General features: G+C 32.7%; 1 protein-coding gene across 1 annotated transcript in view; it reads left to right on the plus strand.

The window, feature by feature from the left end:
• Positions 1–1,271: 1,271 nt before the first annotated feature.
• BCHE (butyrylcholinesterase) overlaps positions 1,272–20,567 on the plus strand; it is an 85,433-nt gene continuing 66,137 nt past the window's right edge. Inside the window, exons 1-2 of the mRNA XM_029214841.1 lie at positions 1,272–1,405; positions 7,465–8,989. Coding sequence (XP_029070674.1) covers positions 1,291–1,405; positions 7,465–8,989 — 1,640 coding nt within the window. The 5' untranslated portion in view covers positions 1,272–1,290. The remainder of the gene's footprint in view (positions 1,406–7,464; positions 8,990–20,567) is intronic.

Here is a 20,567-nt window from a genome sequence, read left to right on the forward strand (position 1 = left end):
AAATTTTCCCAGAAAAGATAATTTTAAAAGACCAAAGTGGTTATTATCTTGGAAACAGTTGACATGGAACTACATCAGACAAACCTAGGTTAAAATTCTGATTCCAACCCCTACTAGTGGTAGGATATATATAGCTAAGTTTCTGATCTTTAAAAGCCTTAGTGTCCTCATCTGAAAATGTGATTAATAATATTTATTCATACACTGGAATTCATATTAATTCATATATTTTGTTGGAGTAAAATAAAATAATTTATGTAAACTGTCAGTTATAATGACTGGCACAGAGTAGTGTTAATAACAAATGACAGTTCTTACATTTGCATGTTTGAAATTTTAAACACCATGTTTTAAAAATAAAAATTGGGCTTATCAACAATTACATGCCTACTGGTTAGTCCATAGTAAGCCCCAAAATGAGAGATTTAAAAGTGAAAATGATCATTTGAGGGAGATAAAGAATATAACTGCATTGAGAAGTCAGGCATTAAGCAGTTTATAAGTTTTTTTTGTATTTTGTCTTTTCATTTTCCCAAATATCTAAGTCAAAGTAGATAAGGTTGAAAGACATAAATACATCCTTTCAGCTGACAAATGTGTTTTTCCATAAAGTTTAGTGCTGATTGTTTATTGCATTTTATTTTCCTTGTCTCAACCAGAAAATCTGGGGCTTCTCATTACACTTGACTGCTTGCAGGGTCCCCGATTAGGAAATTACGAACGCTGAGATCTGCATGACTCAAATGAGTGTTGGGGTGTGGGAGCTGGAAGGATGTACATATCAGAGACGTTAATTCATTTATATAACTAGTCTTTTGATTTTCATAGCTTTACCTACAGAGTAATTAGTTTCCTATTTAATCTTTTACAGTCCTTTATAGCTCCATGATTGCCACGGATTGAAGGTACAAAGATTTCAATAACAGCATTTCTTTAAAGCAACATGTATATCTTTAAATCAAAACAAGCATAAGAAAAATGTATATTCTTTAAAGGAGAAAAAGAATCTTAAAAGTTCTGGTAGTGTTTAAGAAAACAAACAAAAACAACCTGTGTATTTGCTGTTCAATTTCAGCGTCTGTTAATGAAGCTCTGTGTCTTTTTTTTCTTCATTGTTAGATGAGCGCCTGCAATCGTAAAGCATGACTCCGGTAATACCTCTGTAAATGAATCACTATTGCATTCATACAATTAGCCTCTGAACAGATGTCAGAAAGTAAAGATTGGCTGCCTCTAGATCAAGTTGCCGCTGCCAACTCTCGCGAGCTTTGTCAGTAACAGTTGATTGTAATGTCAGTGCAGTCCAATTTACAGGCTGGAGCAGAAGCTGCTTACTGCATTTCCCTGAAGTATTATATGATTTCTATTCCTTGCAAACTTTATCATCTTCGTTGCAGTGAGTCGGGTAAGTTGCTCTGAATTTACATCTTCCTGTTAGAGATGCAAGTTACTGTGAAGCTTGTTCTGTGGGAGGAACGTGATCCCTTCACGTGTTTGCTGTGCCCCTTTGGTGCTCTGTGGGAGACAGTCATTGCAAATGGGACAGATAAAGTAAGGGAGCAGCCACATGCATCAAATCTTCCGATTGATTATTCAGGGAACGCAGACTGTGGCCATTTAACTGCTAAGGAAATAATGAATTTATTCAACTTTGTATAAAGGACCGTAGCACTTGTGGAATCACTGTAATATACGTTCCTAATGCACCCTCAAAGGGAAAACACTTTATGCTGTGTTTTGCCCTTAAATGCACTGTTTAGTGAATTTTTCCTTAAAAGAGTAACAGAAGTGTTTTTTGACCAGTATTACTCTCTAGTTTTTTCTTTTTCTAAAGTGGTTTGAAATGAATAGTTATTGTCTGGCTCTACAGGGTACTTAACATTTTGCCATCTGAAACTTTAACAATATCAATTGGCAAAGGAAAAGTCTAAGTTTCTTTTCTCTAAAAGGAAAAAGCTATTTCGCAATTTGATTTACAAACTTTTGTCCCATTTGCCCTGTTTGTTCTCTTTCTTTTAATATGTGTGTTTATAGCAAAATATTTTACAATTGCTATTATTTTATTATTATGGAAATAATAAGCAAATATAGACTTTCTGCTCATCCTATGATTTTGTAACTCTACCTTTATTTTGATATCAGTTCTTGTTTAACCAGAGGATTAAGCATTGAGTATAAAATATATGAATGATTAAAAGTAAACTGAAATGTGAGCAAAATTATTTCATTATTTATGATTTCTATTTGTAATTAAAAATTAAAGTTATCTCTTCCAAACTTTTATGAAGATATTGCATGATAATAAACTCAATTAGGAGTTACTGTCACTAGGCTGTGTAATGCTTCCATAATATAAGCTATCTCATATCTATGATAAATATTACATTTCACTTATATAAATAGTTACTTTGTTTAAGGATAAGCATGAGCGAGCTTTTAAAGAGTGACTTTTACTTTAAATGACATGTTTAGAATTCTCTGTGTATTTGAAATAACGTGACCTTTTGGAAGCAAATTAAATTTCTAATTGGATTTGCAAAGTTCTGTTTTATTCTCCTAGATCTGTTGTTGTTGTTCGTTTTTAATGTCCTGCTTCTTTAATTGTAAGAAGATATTTGGGATCTACTCCACATTTCAGTTTTTAGAATATAAGCTAATAATATAATATAATAATAATAATATATAAGCTAATAATAATAAGCTAATAATGTCTTAGCAAATGATATCTTAGTTACAAATTTAGTTTGTGCTTTGATTTATTTCTTGGTAACAATTAATAATATATACTTAAATTGTATGCTGTCTTCATTTTAATGCTTTCATGCCAAAATCTGCTCATTCTTATCAAAACTAAACTGTTTCAAACATTGGAAAATTATAATTGGGTAGATGTTAACCTAAGAACAGATTGAACTTTCAAAGAAGACCCAAGATATCTCTCTAATATTAAATGTTCAAATTGTTCACACAATGAAAAGTTTGTGGATGTTCTTCCTGATTGAGGACAGTTACAGATCTGTTTCTCATACCTAATATAGTGTCTTCTATGTATACACATCCTTTTAGTGCCTACTGGGTATCTGAAGGATCCCTGAAAGACAGTGGTATAGTCTATTTATAAACAGACTTCCTCAGTTCCCCACTTCACTTAGCCTACAACAAAACAAGCTCTTTAGGTTTGGTATAAAGGCTCAGTTGTTTTAATTGAACTAAATACATTTTAGTGGCACTTGTTCTAGATCATATTTTCTAGATGGCTCTTTCCACACCATTTTAACAGTCTATTTTTATATAGAAATATATATTCTAATGAAACTTTTTAAAAGACAGGAAAATTACATTCAGAGAAACTATTAACAATTTTTGCATGACCATCCTTTAAGAAGTCCTTGACTGGCCAATTATTTTGAAAATTTGGTTGATATCCAATTATGGCAAATATATGGCAAATAAATAGCTCTTTATATCAATAATTTGATTGCACCCATATTATATAGCATAACCTTATATATTTTAGAAATCAGTCAAGGAATTTTGATACTTTCAAAATTGAATTAAGAATGCAAAAAGAAGGAAATTATTTTTTACCTTTTTTTAATTAAAAAAATTTTTTTTAAGTTTAGAATATTTTCCCAAATTTGCCAGTAGATTTTAATATTCTGGAGCATTTGATAAACTTGGAACACTATAGTATCAATTGTCTTTCAGGTTTTTCTCTCTTCCCACTCCCATCCATTCTCTTTTGCAATTCCAAACAAAACCTCCTTCCTTTAATCAAATATTAAAGATTATTACAATAAGTTAATTGATCTAAATTCAGATATTTAGTTGTCCTTGGTATAAAACTTTACCCCATTCTTTATGATAAACATGTTATGTGTTCTCAGAGTTTAAATTATTTAATGTGCCAGTAGTCAATTTGCACCAGAAAGTATAGGAGGAAATAAATGAAATTTTATTGAATATTTTAATTATTAGTAAAGACTTAGAGATATAGAGTAATAACATTTCTTAGTCTCCTTTATTTGTCTCTCTTTTGATTGTTTAATCATGTGATAGCATATATTAAAAACATAAACATCTCTTAATGGTAAAACCACAGTGCAACATGTGAGACTAGAGAATAACAGGTTATGAAAAGAACAAAATAATGCTTACTTAAATAAAGTACTGCAGCTAAATATAAAAAAAAAAAACTAGCCTATGCTAACAATGAGTATGTGAACATAAGCATATTTTCCTATTAAAACCTATATTTAATAATATGGTGTATAATACACTACAACAAGTACCATGAAAGTGAATTGTAATTATATTGCCATTCTTGCAATAAACAAAGGCTTACAATGATTTTGTGAATGTTACTAATTACATTATTTACAATTACAAGGTGTAAGTACTTGTGTTACTAATATCAAAGTGATGACTCACAGATATCATTGTTGAAAAAACAAGATTATTATTCATATAAATCATATTATATAACATTAAGTTCTACTCAGCACAAAATATAAATAAAAACATACAAGAAGTAGTAGTATAGGGCTTCCCTGGTGGCGCAGTTGTTGAGAGTCCTCCTGCCGATGCAGGGGACACAGGTTCGTGCCCCGGTCCGGGAGGATCACACATGCCGCGGAGCGGCTGGGCCCGTGAGCCATGGCTGCTGAGCCTGCGCGTCTGGAGCCTGTTGCTCCGCAATGGGAGAGGCCACAACAGTGAGAGGCCCGTGTACCGCACACACACACACACACACACACACACACAAAAGTAGTAGTATAAATCAAACTAAATGACATGGGGATGATAGTACAACCTTTTAGATGTTATAGCAGCCTTTCATAACACATGCAATGAAAATTATTATATTTATTAATTACATACAAAACCAAAATTTTGGTAGTAATTTTATATTTGCTATGCAATAAAATTAATAAACAATAGAATGAAAGTTTGAAAATTGTCAGAAAGCAAAAATTATTAGGATTTGTTTTATGGTTTAAAAGACAAAATAAGATTTATATAAAACCAAAAAAAAAAAATGATTGTCTTTATTAGACTCAGAAGACATTGATTGAGCTAGGCCAAAGGCAGGAATGAGTCCAACCAAAGATGCTGCAATTTATCTGTTGAAATGCAGCTTAGAATAAACCAGCTTTGTATCTTAATTCCTTTTCCTTTCTAAAGCAAGATTTTAAAAATGAGAAAAAAAAAAATCTATCACAGCACTTTGCTTTCTTCCAAATGCTCTCCTCCATTTATTTAGAAGAAATGTCTTAGGAATTATCAGAAGGAAGAAAAAAAAAAACACACAACTGTGGTATGTGGTAGCAGTGTCTCTAAAACTCCTAACTCTCAGAAATATAAAATTTTATTAGTAAGTGTCAACTTTACAGGAAATTTTACATTATTATGACATTTTATTTACTTATTATTTTTAGAAGATAAATTGCATTTTGTTATGGTTATAATAAAGCTAAATTTTATAATAGTATATACATAGTGTTAAAATATTGTATACTTCAATAATATATATTTATTGGTATTAGCACAAATTCAGTTGTATCAACATTGAGAGCATAAAAATTGATCTCATGGCTTGATTTCTTTAAACCTTATAACAATCATTATGTATAAAGATGTATGTATATATATGCATAAACATATGGACATCAGTAGAATTAGATATAAATATATAGATATAGACACAGCCATAAACAGAAGAAGATAGAGGCAGAAATAGAGACAGAGATAGAGGTATAGATGGAGATATATCTATAAATACTAGACACTGAACAAAATAGTATACACAATGGACTAGTTTATTCAGATATTTTGGGGGATCAAAAAATACTTGTTGATCACTAGCTGTCCTATGAGCAGTGGTGAATGAGGCTGATACAGTGAGGATCGTAGATCTGAGACACTTATTACCATAGATAGTGCCTTAATCTCTGCCTTCCAAGACAATGTAATTTAAAAAGTAGAATAAAAAGACTATTACAAATTCTCAGTGCTCACAGGATTAGCTTCTTGGACATATAGGTTGGACTTATTATTACACTATCAACACATAATAAAAATATTTTGTACATGTATGGACCTCTGCTATTGTTATGTGGATGAGAATCAGTGTTTGTATTTGACAGTTTCAATCAGATTTTCTTTTTTCTTTCAGTTATATAAAGATGTTAGTTCTTTCAAATGATATCTGCATTACATTTTTCTGTCCCTCTTTGCCACTTGGAGTTTCAGAATCTGATTTAAATTTTTTTTTATTTAAAAGAAACTCAAGTATGCATTATGAGTTTTTAATGAAAATTTGATTTCCCCAAATGTTCTGTTCATATCATTAATAAGTATTATTTAATAAAATGCCAAATAGTTATGATTTTATAGGTCTCAAAGATTACTTTTTCTTCTCCCACTTTTCCCAGTAATTTCTCAGTTTAATCCTCTTACTTCACTCATCGTGTCCACTATCAAAATACAAGTAAATCTGACCATGCTAACACATTTAACCTCCCTAGTTGCACATGCTTTAATCAATGAACAAATTAACAGGCATGCATTGAGTAATCCCTGAGTGTAAAATTTCTTCTAAGTCAGTTTCTTCTCCCACATCTAATGTTATCTCCATTGACAATATAATTCAGGTAGAAAAGCCCTTCGTGGTTATTGTTTCAGAGGAATTGGTATATATCCAGTCTTCCCTTTCCAGTTTTTCCCGTAGGCCTTTATAGTGGTAGCAGATTTGTTAGTTTTCACAATTTGTAGGAAAAATGGCAACTACTGTATTTTTTTGTTACTTCACATTCTGTGAATTGCTTGTCCAAATTCTCTTCTGACCACAGGGTACAACTATATAGAGGAAGAAAACGCTAGGCAAAAAGGACCACAGAAGGGACCATGCAAACAGAAAAAGGCAGTAATAGAAGTCTGAGGATCCTTAAAGGTTCTTAACCTACTGTCAAGAGCCAGCCAGCCATGATTAGAACTGTATATATTTCAGAGAATATATAAGCTTGTATTTCCTCTTCTAACTATGGTAGAAATTTAATCTATTATAGCTATCATTAAGTAGACTACCACTTAATGCCACCTTTGGTGGTGCTGTGTATGGTAAAGAAGTATATATATATATATATATATATATATATACTAATGCCTTGGACAAATTTCCTCCTTAAAAAACTACATCTTTGTTACAGAGGTTTGAAAATGAATCTTTCCAAATTGAACTAATTTCTCCTTTTCCATTTCACTCATTTATTTCTAAATTGAAAACTGAAATATCTCCAACCATTTTCTATGTTTTTTTATGTGTCTTTATAGCAGTAATAGATTTATTAGTTTTCATAATTTATAGGATTGATAAGAACTACTAAATTTTAGTTAATTATCATCAATAAAATATAATACTAGATGCATGAGGCTGTTAAAACTTCCCACTTATCTCTCTTGCAGAAACCAATATGCAGAGCAAGGGTACAATCATATACTTCAGATTTCTCTTGCGGTTTCTTCTGCTCTGGGTTCTCTTTGGGAAGTCACACACTGAAGGAGACGTCATAATTACCACCAAGAATGGAAAAGTCAGAGGGATGAACTTGCCAGTTCTTGGTGGTACAGTAACAGCCTTTCTTGGAATCCCCTATGCACAGCCACCTCTTGGTAGACTTCGATTCAAAAAGCCACAGTCCTTGACCAAGTGGCCCAGTATTTGGAATGCCACAAAATATGCAAATTCTTGCTATCAGAACACAGATCAAAGTTTCCCAGGCTTCCTTGGATCAGAGATGTGGAACCCAAACACTGACCTCAGTGAAGACTGTTTATATCTGAATGTGTGGATTCCAGCACCTAAACCAAAAAATGCTACTGTAATGATATGGATCTATGGTGGTGGTTTTCAGACTGGGACATCATCTTTGCATGTTTATGATGGCAAGTTTCTGGCACGGGCTGAAAGAGTTATTGTGGTTTCAATGAACTATAGGGTGGGTGCACTAGGATTCTTAGCTTTACCGGGAAATCCTGAGGCACCAGGAAACACGGGCTTATTTGATCAACAGATGGCCCTTCAGTGGGTCCAAAAAAATATAGCAGCCTTTGGTGGAAATCCTAAGAGTGTAACTCTCTTTGGAGAAAGTGCAGGAGCAGCTTCAGTTAGCCTTCATTTACTTTCTCCTAGAAGCCACCCATTGTTTACCAGAGCCATTCTGCAAAGTGGATCCTCTAATTCCCCTTGGGTAGTGACATCTCTTTATGAAGCTAGGAACAGAACATTAACTTTAGCTAAATTTATTGGTTGCTCTAGAGAAAATGAGACTGAGATAATCAAATGTCTTCGAAATAAAGATCCCCAGGAAATTCTTCTGAATGAAGTATTTGTTGTTCCGTATGGTACGCTCTTGTCAGTAAACTTTGGTCCAACTGTGGATGGTGATTTTCTCACTGACATGCCAGACACACTACTCCAACTTGGACAGTTCAAAAAAACCCAGATCTTGGTGGGTGTTAACAAAGATGAAGGGACAGCATTTTTAGTATATGGTGCTCCTGGTTTCAGCAAAGATAACAATAGTATTATAACTAGAAAAGAATTTCAAGAAGGTTTAAAAATATTTTTTCCGGGATTGAGTGAATTTGGAAAGGAATCGATCCTTTTCCACTACATGGACTGGTTAGATGATCAGAGAGCTGAAAACTACCGTGAGGCCCTGGATGATGTTGTTGGGGATTATAATATCATATGCCCTGCCTTGGAGTTCACCAAAAAGTTCTCAGATATGGGAAACAATGCCTTTTTCTACTATTTTGAACACCGATCCTCCAAACTCCCTTGGCCAGAATGGATGGGAGTGATGCATGGTTATGAGATTGAATTTGTCTTCGGTTTACCTCTGGAAAGAAGAGTTAATTACACAAAAGCTGAGGAAATTTTGAGTAGATCCATTATGAAACGCTGGGCAAATTTTGCAAAATATGGGTAAGTGCCAATTTTTGTAGTTGTTCTTGTTTGGCTTTGTTTTGTTTTGCTTAACTTTTCTTGGTCTCCAGTGTAGACTTCATTAAAAGTACAGAAACATTTTGATTATTTATTCTCTTCATGCCTTAAGCTGGTTTTGTTTTTTATTATGTACTGCATTTCAGTTCCTTGCATCAGAGTGCTTAAGAGAAATAATCAAAGAACTTTTATGAAAAATATTTTCTGATTTCATTTCCAAAGTACTTCAAAGTACTTTAACAATGTTCACCAAAGTTTGTACGGAAATAGATGTTTACCTTGAGAACTAAAATTACTGTGACATGTTATTAAACCTGAAAGTTTATAGTGTTCACAGGTTTAAGAAAGATTAGGAATATCTCTCTTTTTCTCATGCTCTTAAGCACTAGTACATTGTTACCTGATACACAAAGAAATACATCCCTGCTCAGGAAAATCAAAGGGCAAGATGGTGATAGGGTTGGCCCTCAGATTATTCAAAATACAGAATTTGCCATTTTATCAACGTTTTTTATTCCCTAATATGTTTGTTCAGAGCTTTTAGGTAACCTGTGTTGAGCGAGAGCTACAACAAGCTATATCTTGTTCAGCTAAGCTGTTTTACACTTGAGTAGTCATATGGATGACATTACATAATCAGAGATGTTACAAAAGAACATATTTTCCCTCGTATTTTATAAATATTGTGATAGTATGTCTTCAATAATCAGAGGAAAATAATCTCTTTTAATATATATTCTATTTTTTTAATATTTTGTGTGTGTAAAAAATAAGTTTGTTGTTTTTTTTTTTTTACTGTTTGTAACCCCAAATTGAATTTTATACATTGGAATAATTTGTATCAATGAGAATAATAAAAGAATAGAAATTTGGGCATCTCTTTTTTTGAAAAGTGCTTACAGAAACTCATAATCTGATTGATGCATTAATCCAATTTGTCATCCTGTGTTTTACAATTGAAAAGAATGTTGAGAATGATTTTGCTTTCTGGTTTTCTTCTCCATCCTGCATTTGGAATTCATTGTACTCCATGTTACTGTATGTATCTCTCTACAAAGTACTTGTATGATATAATTCATCTCAAAATTTTTGATACTTATTTACTGTGTATAAAACTAAAACTCTTCCATGTGGCATTAAGAGGCTTCTATAATCTTGTTGCAACCCATACACCCCAACACCTTGTTGCTTGGTAGATGAGTTATCTCATGAATACCAAAGATTTCAAGCTTAACTACACCTTAGAGCCTTGTTCTTGCTATGTGCCCTGCTTAGAACATTTACCTCTCTCCTTTTTAATGACACAAGTCCTACTATTTTGTTAAAGTTTTGACTGACTACATGTTTCATACAATGTATATTTAATTCCTAGAGTTGTAATTCCTTCAGACCTCTTTTTCACTCTTACAGAAGCCATTGACTGTCACGTGTCTAAATCCTATCTTTCATTGTATTCTGAGCCTCCTAAACTAGACTAAGAACTAGCTTCTTGAAAGAGAACCCGTGGTTTTATTGGATATTCATTAAAGTACTGACATTAGTATATGTCACACTTTACAAATATTTGGTTAATGATTCAATGAAAGCAGGTAAAAGCTAGTATGGGTAAAAAAATTTTTTTCAAGATATGTAGGCTATTATATTATCTGTTATTATATTATCTGTAGCTGTGCAATGTCTTACACCTTCTCAATATCAGTCTAAATTTCTGCTTAAGAAGGATCATCTTATTTCTAGAGCTGCATTAGAATTATGTATATTTCATTCTGTTCTCTCCCTCAAGGTTCTATCCATATTAAATCATCTGAATATACTTTTAATTCTTTCTGGCAATTCTAGAGATTATAAATAACTTAAGGGGAATATTAAGGGAATTTAAGGGAAATATCAATATTTCTTCAAATTATTGATGCCTGTAAATTTTTAAAGGACTTCATACTTTGCATGTTTAAATCATCAAGAAATTTATATTTTCTTATTTCACAATTGGGAACACTGAGAACCAGATGTGGTAAAGATCGTATTTATGGTACACAGATAGCAACAGGTCAAAGAAGAGAATATTTGACAATTAATAGAATAATAGATTGTTTAATCCTAATCTCCTTCTATGATTGGCATATTTTAATGGGAAATAAATAAAGGTTGACACATTTTAATTATAATGATAAATTCATATAAAGATTATAAACCATAAAAATTAAACTTTTTTAAGAAGTTCAGCCATAACAAGATGTCATTTCAGTCGGTGAGTTTCTTTAGAGCCCATGTTTGCACAGTTGAACAGATAATAGCATGTCATTTGTGTTGAGATTTGACTTGATGGCAAACATAATTTTAATCTCCTGGTGTGCACTATCTGTTTTCAAAGTATACCTATGAATAAATACAGAAATTTAGAATGATTAAATAAACTCCATGGAAACAAAGTTGGTTTAAGCGTTAGGTTTGGAAATCCACCCATATTTATTTGACCACAAACATGATGTTTGATGTTCTCATCCCAGAGAGATTCTCCCCCTTAGTTCCCCTCTACTCCCCATACCGGGGACATTTAACAATGTCTGGAGCTGGGATGCTACTAGCAAGGTAGAGGCCAGGGGTGCTGCTAAACATCTTAAAATGCACACGACAGCCCCCCACAACAGCAAATTATTCATTCCAAAGGTCAGTAATGCCAAGACTGGGAAACTGCAGGATTTTACTTCCATATAACCCCAAAATGACACATCAAGAAAGTAAAAAAGTAGAACTGAGCATTGTAATAATCATCCAGGAAAATGAGTTTTCCAGTTCGTGGTTCATAAAATGTTTTAATGAATTTTTCTCCTTAAATAGTAAGTTTAGTATATATTGTATTTCTCATTAGGATTAAGTTCAAAATAATTTTGAATTTTTCTTTGTGATATTTTATTTTGCCAATGGGTTGTTTAGTAGTCTATTGTTTAACTTCCAGCTATTTGGGTAATTTCTAGATATCTTGTTGTGGATTTCTAATTGAATTCAGTTCTAGTAAGAGACTATACTCTGTAAGATTTTTCCCTTTGAAATATATTGAGAATTATTTTATGACCCAGCATATGATCCTTATGGGTGATTATTTTATGTGCTCTTGAAAAGAATGTGTGTTCTTCAATTATTTGGTATGGTGTGTCTGTAAATTAATTACTTCATGCTTGCTCAGGTCTTCTAATAGTCTTACTAATATTTCTTGCCTACTTGTTTTAAATACTGAGAGAAGGGTATTAACATCTTGGACTATAACTATGGTATTATTTATTTCTCCATTTAGTTCTGCTAATTTTCCTTATAATATTTTAAATCTATACTATTAATTCCATGTACTTTTAGGATTATGTAGTCCTGATTAATTGACTGTTTTATCATTATGAAATGTCTCTGTCCTGAAGTTGACTTTGCCTAATATTAAGATAGATACATCAAGTTTCCCATGCTTACATTTGCATAATATATTTTGTTCCATCCTTTTACTCCAACCCACCTATTTAAAAACAAAAAACAAACAAAAAAAAACCCTTTCTTACAGTTGGTGTGATTAACCTATTTGATATTTAATGTAATTGTCAATATGTTTTTGTTTAAATCTACCACCTTGCTATTATTTTTTTCTCTTTTTTTTGAATTTTATTTAATTTATTTTTTTATACAGCAGGTTCTTATTAGTCACCAATTTTATACTCATCAGTCTATACATGTCAATCCCAATCGCCTAATTCATCACACCACCATTCCAAACCCCCTTCCGTTTCCCCCCTTGGTGTCCATACATTTGTTCTCAACATCTGTGTCTCAATTTCTGCCCTGCAAACTGGTTCATCTGTACCATTTTTCTAGGTTCCACATATATGCGTTAATATACGATATTAGTTTTTCTCTTTCTGACTTACTTCACTCTATATGACAGTCTCTAGATCCATCCACGTCTCAACAAATGACCCAATTTTGTTCCTTTTTATGGCCAAGTAATATTCCATTGTATATATGCACCACATCTTCTTTATCCATTCATCTGTTCATGGGCATTTAGGTTGCTTCCATGACCTGGCTATTGTAAATAGTGCTGCAATGAATGTTGGGGTGCATCTGTCTTTTTGAATTATAGTTTTCTCTGGGTATATGCCCAGTAGTGGGATTGCTGGATCATATGGTAATTCTATTAGATTTTTAAGGAACCTCCATACTGTTCTTCATAATGGCTGTATCAATTTACATTCCCACCAGCAGTGCAAGAGGGTTCCCTTTTCTCCACACCCTCTGCAGCATCTGTTGTTTGTAGATTTTCTGTTGATGGCCATTCTATCTGGTGTGAGGTGATACCTCATTGTAGTTGTGATTTGCATTTCTCTAATAATTAGTGATGCTGAGAAGCTTTTCATGTGCTTCTTGGCAATCTGTATGTCTTCTTTGGAGAAATGTCTGTTTAGGTCTTCTGCCCATTTTTGGATTGGGTTATTTGTTTTTTTTTAATATTGAGCTGCATGAGCTGTTTCTGTATTTTGGAGATTAATCCTTTGTCCATGGCTTCATTTGCAAATATTTTGTCCCATTCTGAGGGTTGTCTTTTCATCTTGTTTATGGTTTCCTTTGCTGTGCAAAAGCTTTGAAGTTTCATTAGGTCCCATTTGTTTATTTTGGTTTTTATTTCCATTACTCTAGGAGGTGGATCAAAAAAGACCTTGCTGTGATTTATGTCAAAGAGTGTTCTTCCTATGTTTTCCTCTAAGAGTTTGATAATGTCTGGCCTTACATTTAGGTCTCAAATCCATTTTGAGTTTATTTTTGTGTATGGTGTTAGGGAGTGTTCTAATTTCATTCTTTTATATGTAGCTGTCCAGTTTTCCCAGCACCACTTATTGAAAAGACTGTCTTTTTTCCATTGTATATCCTTGCCTCCTTTGTCATAGATTAGTTGACCATAGGTGTGTGGGTTTATCTCTGTGTTTTCTATCTTGTTGTATTCATCTATGTTTCTGTGCCAGTACCATATTGTCTTGATTACTATAGCTTTGTAGTATAGTCTGAAGTCAGGGAGTCTGATTCCTCCAGCTCCATTTTTCTTTCTCAAGACTGCTTTGGCTATTCGAGGTCTTTTGAGTCTCCATACAAATTTTAAGATTTTTTGTTCTAGTTCTAGTTTTGTTCTAGTTCTAGTTCCCTAAAAATTGTTTTGTTCTAGTTCCCTAAAAATTGCCATTGGTAATTTGATAGGGATTGCATTGAATCTGTAGATTGCTTTGGGTAGTATAGTCATTTTCACAATATTGATTCTTCCAGTCCAAGAACATGGTATATCTCTCCATCTGTTGGTATCATCTTTAATTTCTTTCATCAGTGTCTTATAATTTTCTGCATACAGGTCTTTTATCTCCCTAGGTAAGCTTATTCCTAGGTATTTTATTCTTTTTGCTGCAATGGTAAATGAGAATGTTTCCTTAATTTCTCTTTCAGATTTTTCATCATTAGTGTATAGGAATGCAAGAGATTTCTGTGCATTAATTTTGTATCCTGCAACTTTACCAAATTCATTGATTAGCTCTAGTAGTTTTCTGGTACCACCTTACTATTTTTAATCCATCCTTCTTATTGCTCCTTTTCAGCTTTTTTCTGCATTATTTTAATGTTTTATTTGATTTTATTTTTAAACAGATGTTTTAGTTTACCATTAATTTTTTCCCCAGTATTTGTCTTAATGCTAATAATTGTTTCTGTAACTTATAACTATCTACTTAGAGTTAATACTGAACCACTTAACACTTTGCCATTGACATTTCCCACTTTCTAAACAATTCATGCTTCCTATTTTCCTTTTCGCTCTTACTACTTCACAAATGTAAGAAACTAACAATATAGTTTCATTTATTGTCCTCCATGTTTTTTTATATTGTTGTCATATGTTTATAAAATGTATAATATAAAATCCCTCATAAAATTTTATTTGCCTTAAATGATCAGTTATATTAATATAAATTCATAAAAGAAAAGAAAAAAATATTCTTTTATGTTTACTCATGTATATACCTTTCCAGTGTTCTTTACTCTTTCTTGTGGATTCTAGCTCTCATCTGACATCATTTCCCTTTGTGCTGAAGAACATCCTTTAGGATTTCTCATCGGCAGGTTGGCTACTTACAAATTTCCTCAGCTTTTTTTAATCTGAAAATATCTTTATTTTGCTTCAATTGAATGATATATTTTTTAAGAAGATAGAATTCTGATTTGATCATTTTTTCTTTTATCAGTTTAAAGATGTGTTTCATTTTCTTCTTATCTCTTCAGTTCTGATGTAAAGTGAGCCTTTATTCATATGATTGTCCCCCGTATACAATTAAAAAAAATGTTTCCTTTGGTTATTTCAAAATTTTCTTTTTATCTTTGGTTTCAATAGTTTGTTCATGATGTTTCCAAGTGTGATTTCTTTGGTTAGGAGTTTTGTTTTGTTTTGGCCTGGTGTTTACTAAGATTCTTCATAGTGATTTTCAATGTCACATTTGAGAAATTTTGTGTCAGTATTGCATCAAATATTCTTTCTGCCCCATTCTTGCTCTTATCTCCTTCAAGAACTCCAAATATACATGCACTAGACTATTGAATTTTGTTCCACAGGTCTCTAAGGTTCTGTTCCCTTTTCTTCAGTTTTGCTTCTGTTTTTCAAATTAGATACATTTTTTTTCTATTTTATTTATTTATTTATTTTTAATATATCTTTATTGGAGTATAATTGTTTCGCAGTACTGTGTTAGTTTCTGTTGTACAACAAAGTGAATCAGCCATATACATACATATATCCCCATATCCCCTCTTTCTTGAGCCTTCCTCCCATCCTCCCTATCCCACCTCTTTAGGTCATCACAAAACATCCAACTGATCTCCCTGTGCTATGCAGTAGCTTCCCACTAGCCATCCATTTTGCATTTGGTAGTGTATATATGTCAATGTTACTCTCTCACTTCGTCCCAGCTTCCCCTTCCCCCTACATGTCCTCAAGTCCATTCTCTATGTCTGGGTCTTTATTCCTGCCCTGCCACTAGGTTCATCAGTACCGTCTTTTTATATTCTGTATATATGCGTTAGCATACGGTATTTGCTTTTCTCTTTCTGACTTATTTCACTCTGTATGACAGACTCTAGGTCCATCCACCTCACTACAGATAACTCAGTTTCATTTCTTTTCTTCCCTTTTCTTCAGTTTTGCTTCTGTTTTTCAAATTAGGTACATTTTTAAGTTGGTTTCTCTGCAAGCTCAATGACTCTTCTATCTTCTTCAATCTGTGGTTGAACTTACCCAATGATTTTTTTATTTCACTCATTAGTATTCAGATCTATTTTTTCCCAGTAGTTTCATTATTTTTCTGAGTTCCTCCCTGTTTTCTATTTAAAGATATTATTCTTTAAGTTCTTGAACATACTCACAATAGCTGCCTTAAAGTTTTGTTTGCTCATCCAATATCTGTTTCATGGATTCATTTTCTGTTTTCCTATTTCTTTGCGTGTCTAGAAATTTTCAAATTTGTACTAGACTTTGTGGATGATATGAGTAGAAATTCTATATTATTTTAGCCTCCTCTGAAGAATGTATGCTTCCATGGAATAATGTTTGTTTGTTTTTAATTTTACTAGTTCAATTAAGGGATGTGTATAGACATGAATTTTTCTCAAATGTATATAGGCTTGGTTTTATATTTTGTTAGAGTGAATCCATGAAAGGCCCAAGATATTTTATAGACCCTCTCACTTGGCAGGACTTAAACTCCAATGCCTGTTGTCACTGAGGGTATTACAGTTACTTGGTTTAAGTGTCTATTAGGATGGGGATAGACTGAGTCTCTTTACTCCCAAGTTATAACTTTCCACTCAGCTAGACTGAGTATTAATGAGGTATTAATGAGATGAAAACAAAAGTGTTGACAACATTATAATAGTTATTCACTCTCCAGTTTTCCCATCTCTTTTCTGCTCTCAGCCCTGCAGCATCTTCTCTCTGTTTAGCCTCTCATACTCTCATCTTGTACATATTTAGTCCAAGACTCAGCCAAAGATCTGCAGGGAGACCAGTCCCACAGATTCTAGTTTCTTCTGTATCCTAGAACTCTTATTACTGTCTTTTAACCTCAGTGAACCTACTGTACTCTGCTTAGTCTCAAGCTCCCTGCATCTTGGACAAGAATTTATCCTTATGTGAGTAACCACAGTAAATGTGGACTTACCTTGAACTTCCCCTTCTCTCAAACATCATAGACTTATGCTGCCTGTTATCCAGTTCCTGAAACTCATTGTCTTTTTGTTTTGGTTTGTTTGTTTTTGGTCTAGTATATAATTGTTTTTGGTAGCAGAGTTAATCCAGTTTCAATCACTCCATCATGGATGAAGATGAAAGCCCAACCTCTTTCCCATTTGTATTTTAAGAGAATCTTAACCTTACATTTCTCATTCAGTTCCATGAAATTCATTTTTTTCAGTAACTTTAAAAGATCTTGTCAATTTCCAAAATATATTAGAAAAAAAACCTTTTTAATTTGACTTCTTGCAAAAATAAAGAAAACATTATTCTGTGAAAGCACTAAATGGTATTCAAATTTAGTGTCTTTAGTTGCAGTCTTTGAGAGTCCTCATAAAGTAGAGGCCACAATGCATTTATGCCTTTGCTAGTTGGAATTTCCACCCATACGTACTTTGCTTGTTTCTGCTTTTCCCTCAATCCCATCTCTAAAAATGAATGAAACCCATATCCAAATAGCAGACAGGTCCATATGTGCATTATATCCAATATCCTATAATAGAAGTTGTTGAAATATCAATATAACATATATATCCATCAATTATTCATCCAGTCAATAGCTTGATGACCAATAGATTAAATTAACCTGCACTTAATGACGTATTTTCAGCACTACCTCAGTGATACAGGAAATTGGTGAAATAAAACTTGATTTGTCAGATAGAACAGAACAGCTAAAGAAGGAAAATAAGCCAAAATACAATTAGTAGCATAACGACAGATAGAGGATCATTATTCCAGGACAACTCCAGTTGCCTCCTGCTGTTGCAGAGCATCTTTTGTTTGCTATGTCCTCTCTGGGTGCTATTTTCAGAGCTCCTCCAGGGCACAACCTCAAGGAGAGCTATTCACAGTGCAGTTACACAGTCTTCCCCATCATAAGTGATAGCCCTAAAGTGTCCAGTGTTAATCTTTCTACAGATCCTTTGTATATAATATAACCTTAGACAAGTTACTTAAAATTCCTTACTGTTTTTCCTTATCTGAAAAATGGGACTATAAATATACAACCCTATTGACATATTGAAATAAACCTTATCATTGACAGGAAACTGCATTCCTCCTTTACATTAAACAAATTCAGTTTTGCCCCTACCAGGCATAAACTACTTCAATTTATTCTTATCTAAGATTAAACTTGGCTTCCTCCCAAGAACGTACAATTGTTTAACTTCCTGACTCAACATTAATCAAGGTTTCAAACAAATAAAGGTAAACTGCAAAATTGAGGCAATTAACTTGCTTCTGTCTTTTTGGTGAGAATTCATTTATTCAGAACCGCTCTGAATTTGTTACTGTTTCCTAATACTTTTTTGCCAGAAATAAATGATATATCACAAGGCACTTTTATTTTGTCCTATTTTGATGTCATGAAACCAAAAAGTTACTTAACAAAGTATTTTTAGTAACTTCACATCAGTATACCTGCTGCTATCCTTGTGTGTTTTATTTATTATTTATTTATTCCCTTACAGTGTGAGGAACAACTTATTAAATAGGAACAAAAATGTATTACTAAACTTTCAGTTCCCTGGTTCACTGATCTGTAAAAAATAAATATGAACATTTCTTGACATTTGTACTGGAAAGTAAGTGACATTAAATGAAATGCTAAGTCATTATTCCTTAGTGCACAAGATTACTTTGAATAATTGGGAGAATTTAAAATAGGCCTGCTTCTGTGTAATTAATTATAATTGCAATAATTAGAAATTACAGATTTGCCAGATTTCTAAAATAATGAACTTTATTGCTATATTCCAGATATATATAGGATGGGTGTTTCATATGCATTGCTATAACTTCATTTTACTAGTAGGAGTGAACTTAATAATAATGTATTTTCTAATATTTATAATGTGAAGTTTATTTAATATTTAGTGTTTAATAGCTATATTTCTATTATGTTTACTTATATATGACAAAAGAAATAAAGTGATTGAAATAACATTTCAACCCCACTTAATTTTCAAACAAGTATATTTTCCTTGTGTGTTCTTTTCGTTTCACCCCCTGGAATCATTTTATGTTTTTAAAAGGTAATAGAAAAACTGAAGAAAAGTTAAAGAAAATATTAGTGGAGAGCAGGTACCCCTTTATTCTAAATCTCTGTATAGGAACTTAGCATGCGTCTGTTCTCTTTTTATAGAGTTTGTATCCCTTCACCAAGAAATTAATTTTCAAATTACACTTGAATTTATTTTTATTATATTTTTCAACTAAAAATAAATATTCTAGGACTTAATTACAACACGCCTTTTAATAAGAGATGTCTCAAATATACCAAAAGGGTAGCAGTTAAAGATAGTTTTAAAGTGAACGGTACCATTATACTGACAAGGTATGAAGTATATGGATGCTATTATTAGAATGAAAATTTGCTGAAATGATGACACTATTTAACGTTTTCTGATGAGAAGAGTGTGGTCCATAGAAGAAAAGTGAATTGGAGCTAATAGGGGAAGAACAAAGATTAGCTATGACTCAAGGCGATTAACTTTCATTTCCTTCTATTATCCATTCTCCAGGCTGTCTTCACCATGAATTATTATGAAAGCAGTCATTAAATATGCTTAGGAAATGCATTTGGTTGCAAACTTATAATTTTAACATGTTAGCATGCTGATACCTGCCTGGTTAATGTTACAGAGGTAAGGGCAGAGCATAGACTAAAATTAGACATCGTGACATACAGAGACAAATTTAAGTTTGTGAAAGACTGTCATCTGGCCATCTAGTCCAATTATTATCAGGCTTATAATTAGATTTTTTGACAGATAATAGTTCAAGTGGTTTCCAGAGAGAGGGAAAAAGTCCTTACTCTCCGATTCTATAATTATTTGTGGTACATTATCATAATTAACCTAACTGGAACATTTTGATGACTTCACAAAAGGGTTAGGGTTCAAATCCCCTGGGATTTATTTTATTGTTATCATGACCACACCAATGCATCAATGTTCTATCGCTTCAATTTCTTTTTTCCCCCTTAGGAATTAGGTGAGGATTTAGTAAGGAATAAAACAATAAAAGTTGGCTGCAGTGTTCCTGTAAAATACCTTAGTTTAACAAATAGAATATAAATGTAAATGAAAAAATATACATGTGCATTAGTGTAACTTATATGAAAAAAAAGAATTATGTTACAGGACAATTTAAAATGTACATAAGATTATTTGCAAAACCATATTAGAGTGCAGCAATATTTTACCATCAGTGACAGTGGAATGAGGAGAAACCAGATTCCCCAAAAGGCTACTACCT

The sequence above is a fragment of the Monodon monoceros genome, unplaced genomic scaffold (assembly GCF_005190385.1).
Source record: "Monodon monoceros isolate NGI ecotype Baffin Bay Population unplaced genomic scaffold, NGI_Narwhal_1 Super_Scaffold_11, whole genome shotgun sequence".
NCBI classification, from domain to species: Eukaryota; Metazoa; Chordata; class Mammalia; order Artiodactyla; family Monodontidae; genus Monodon; species Monodon monoceros.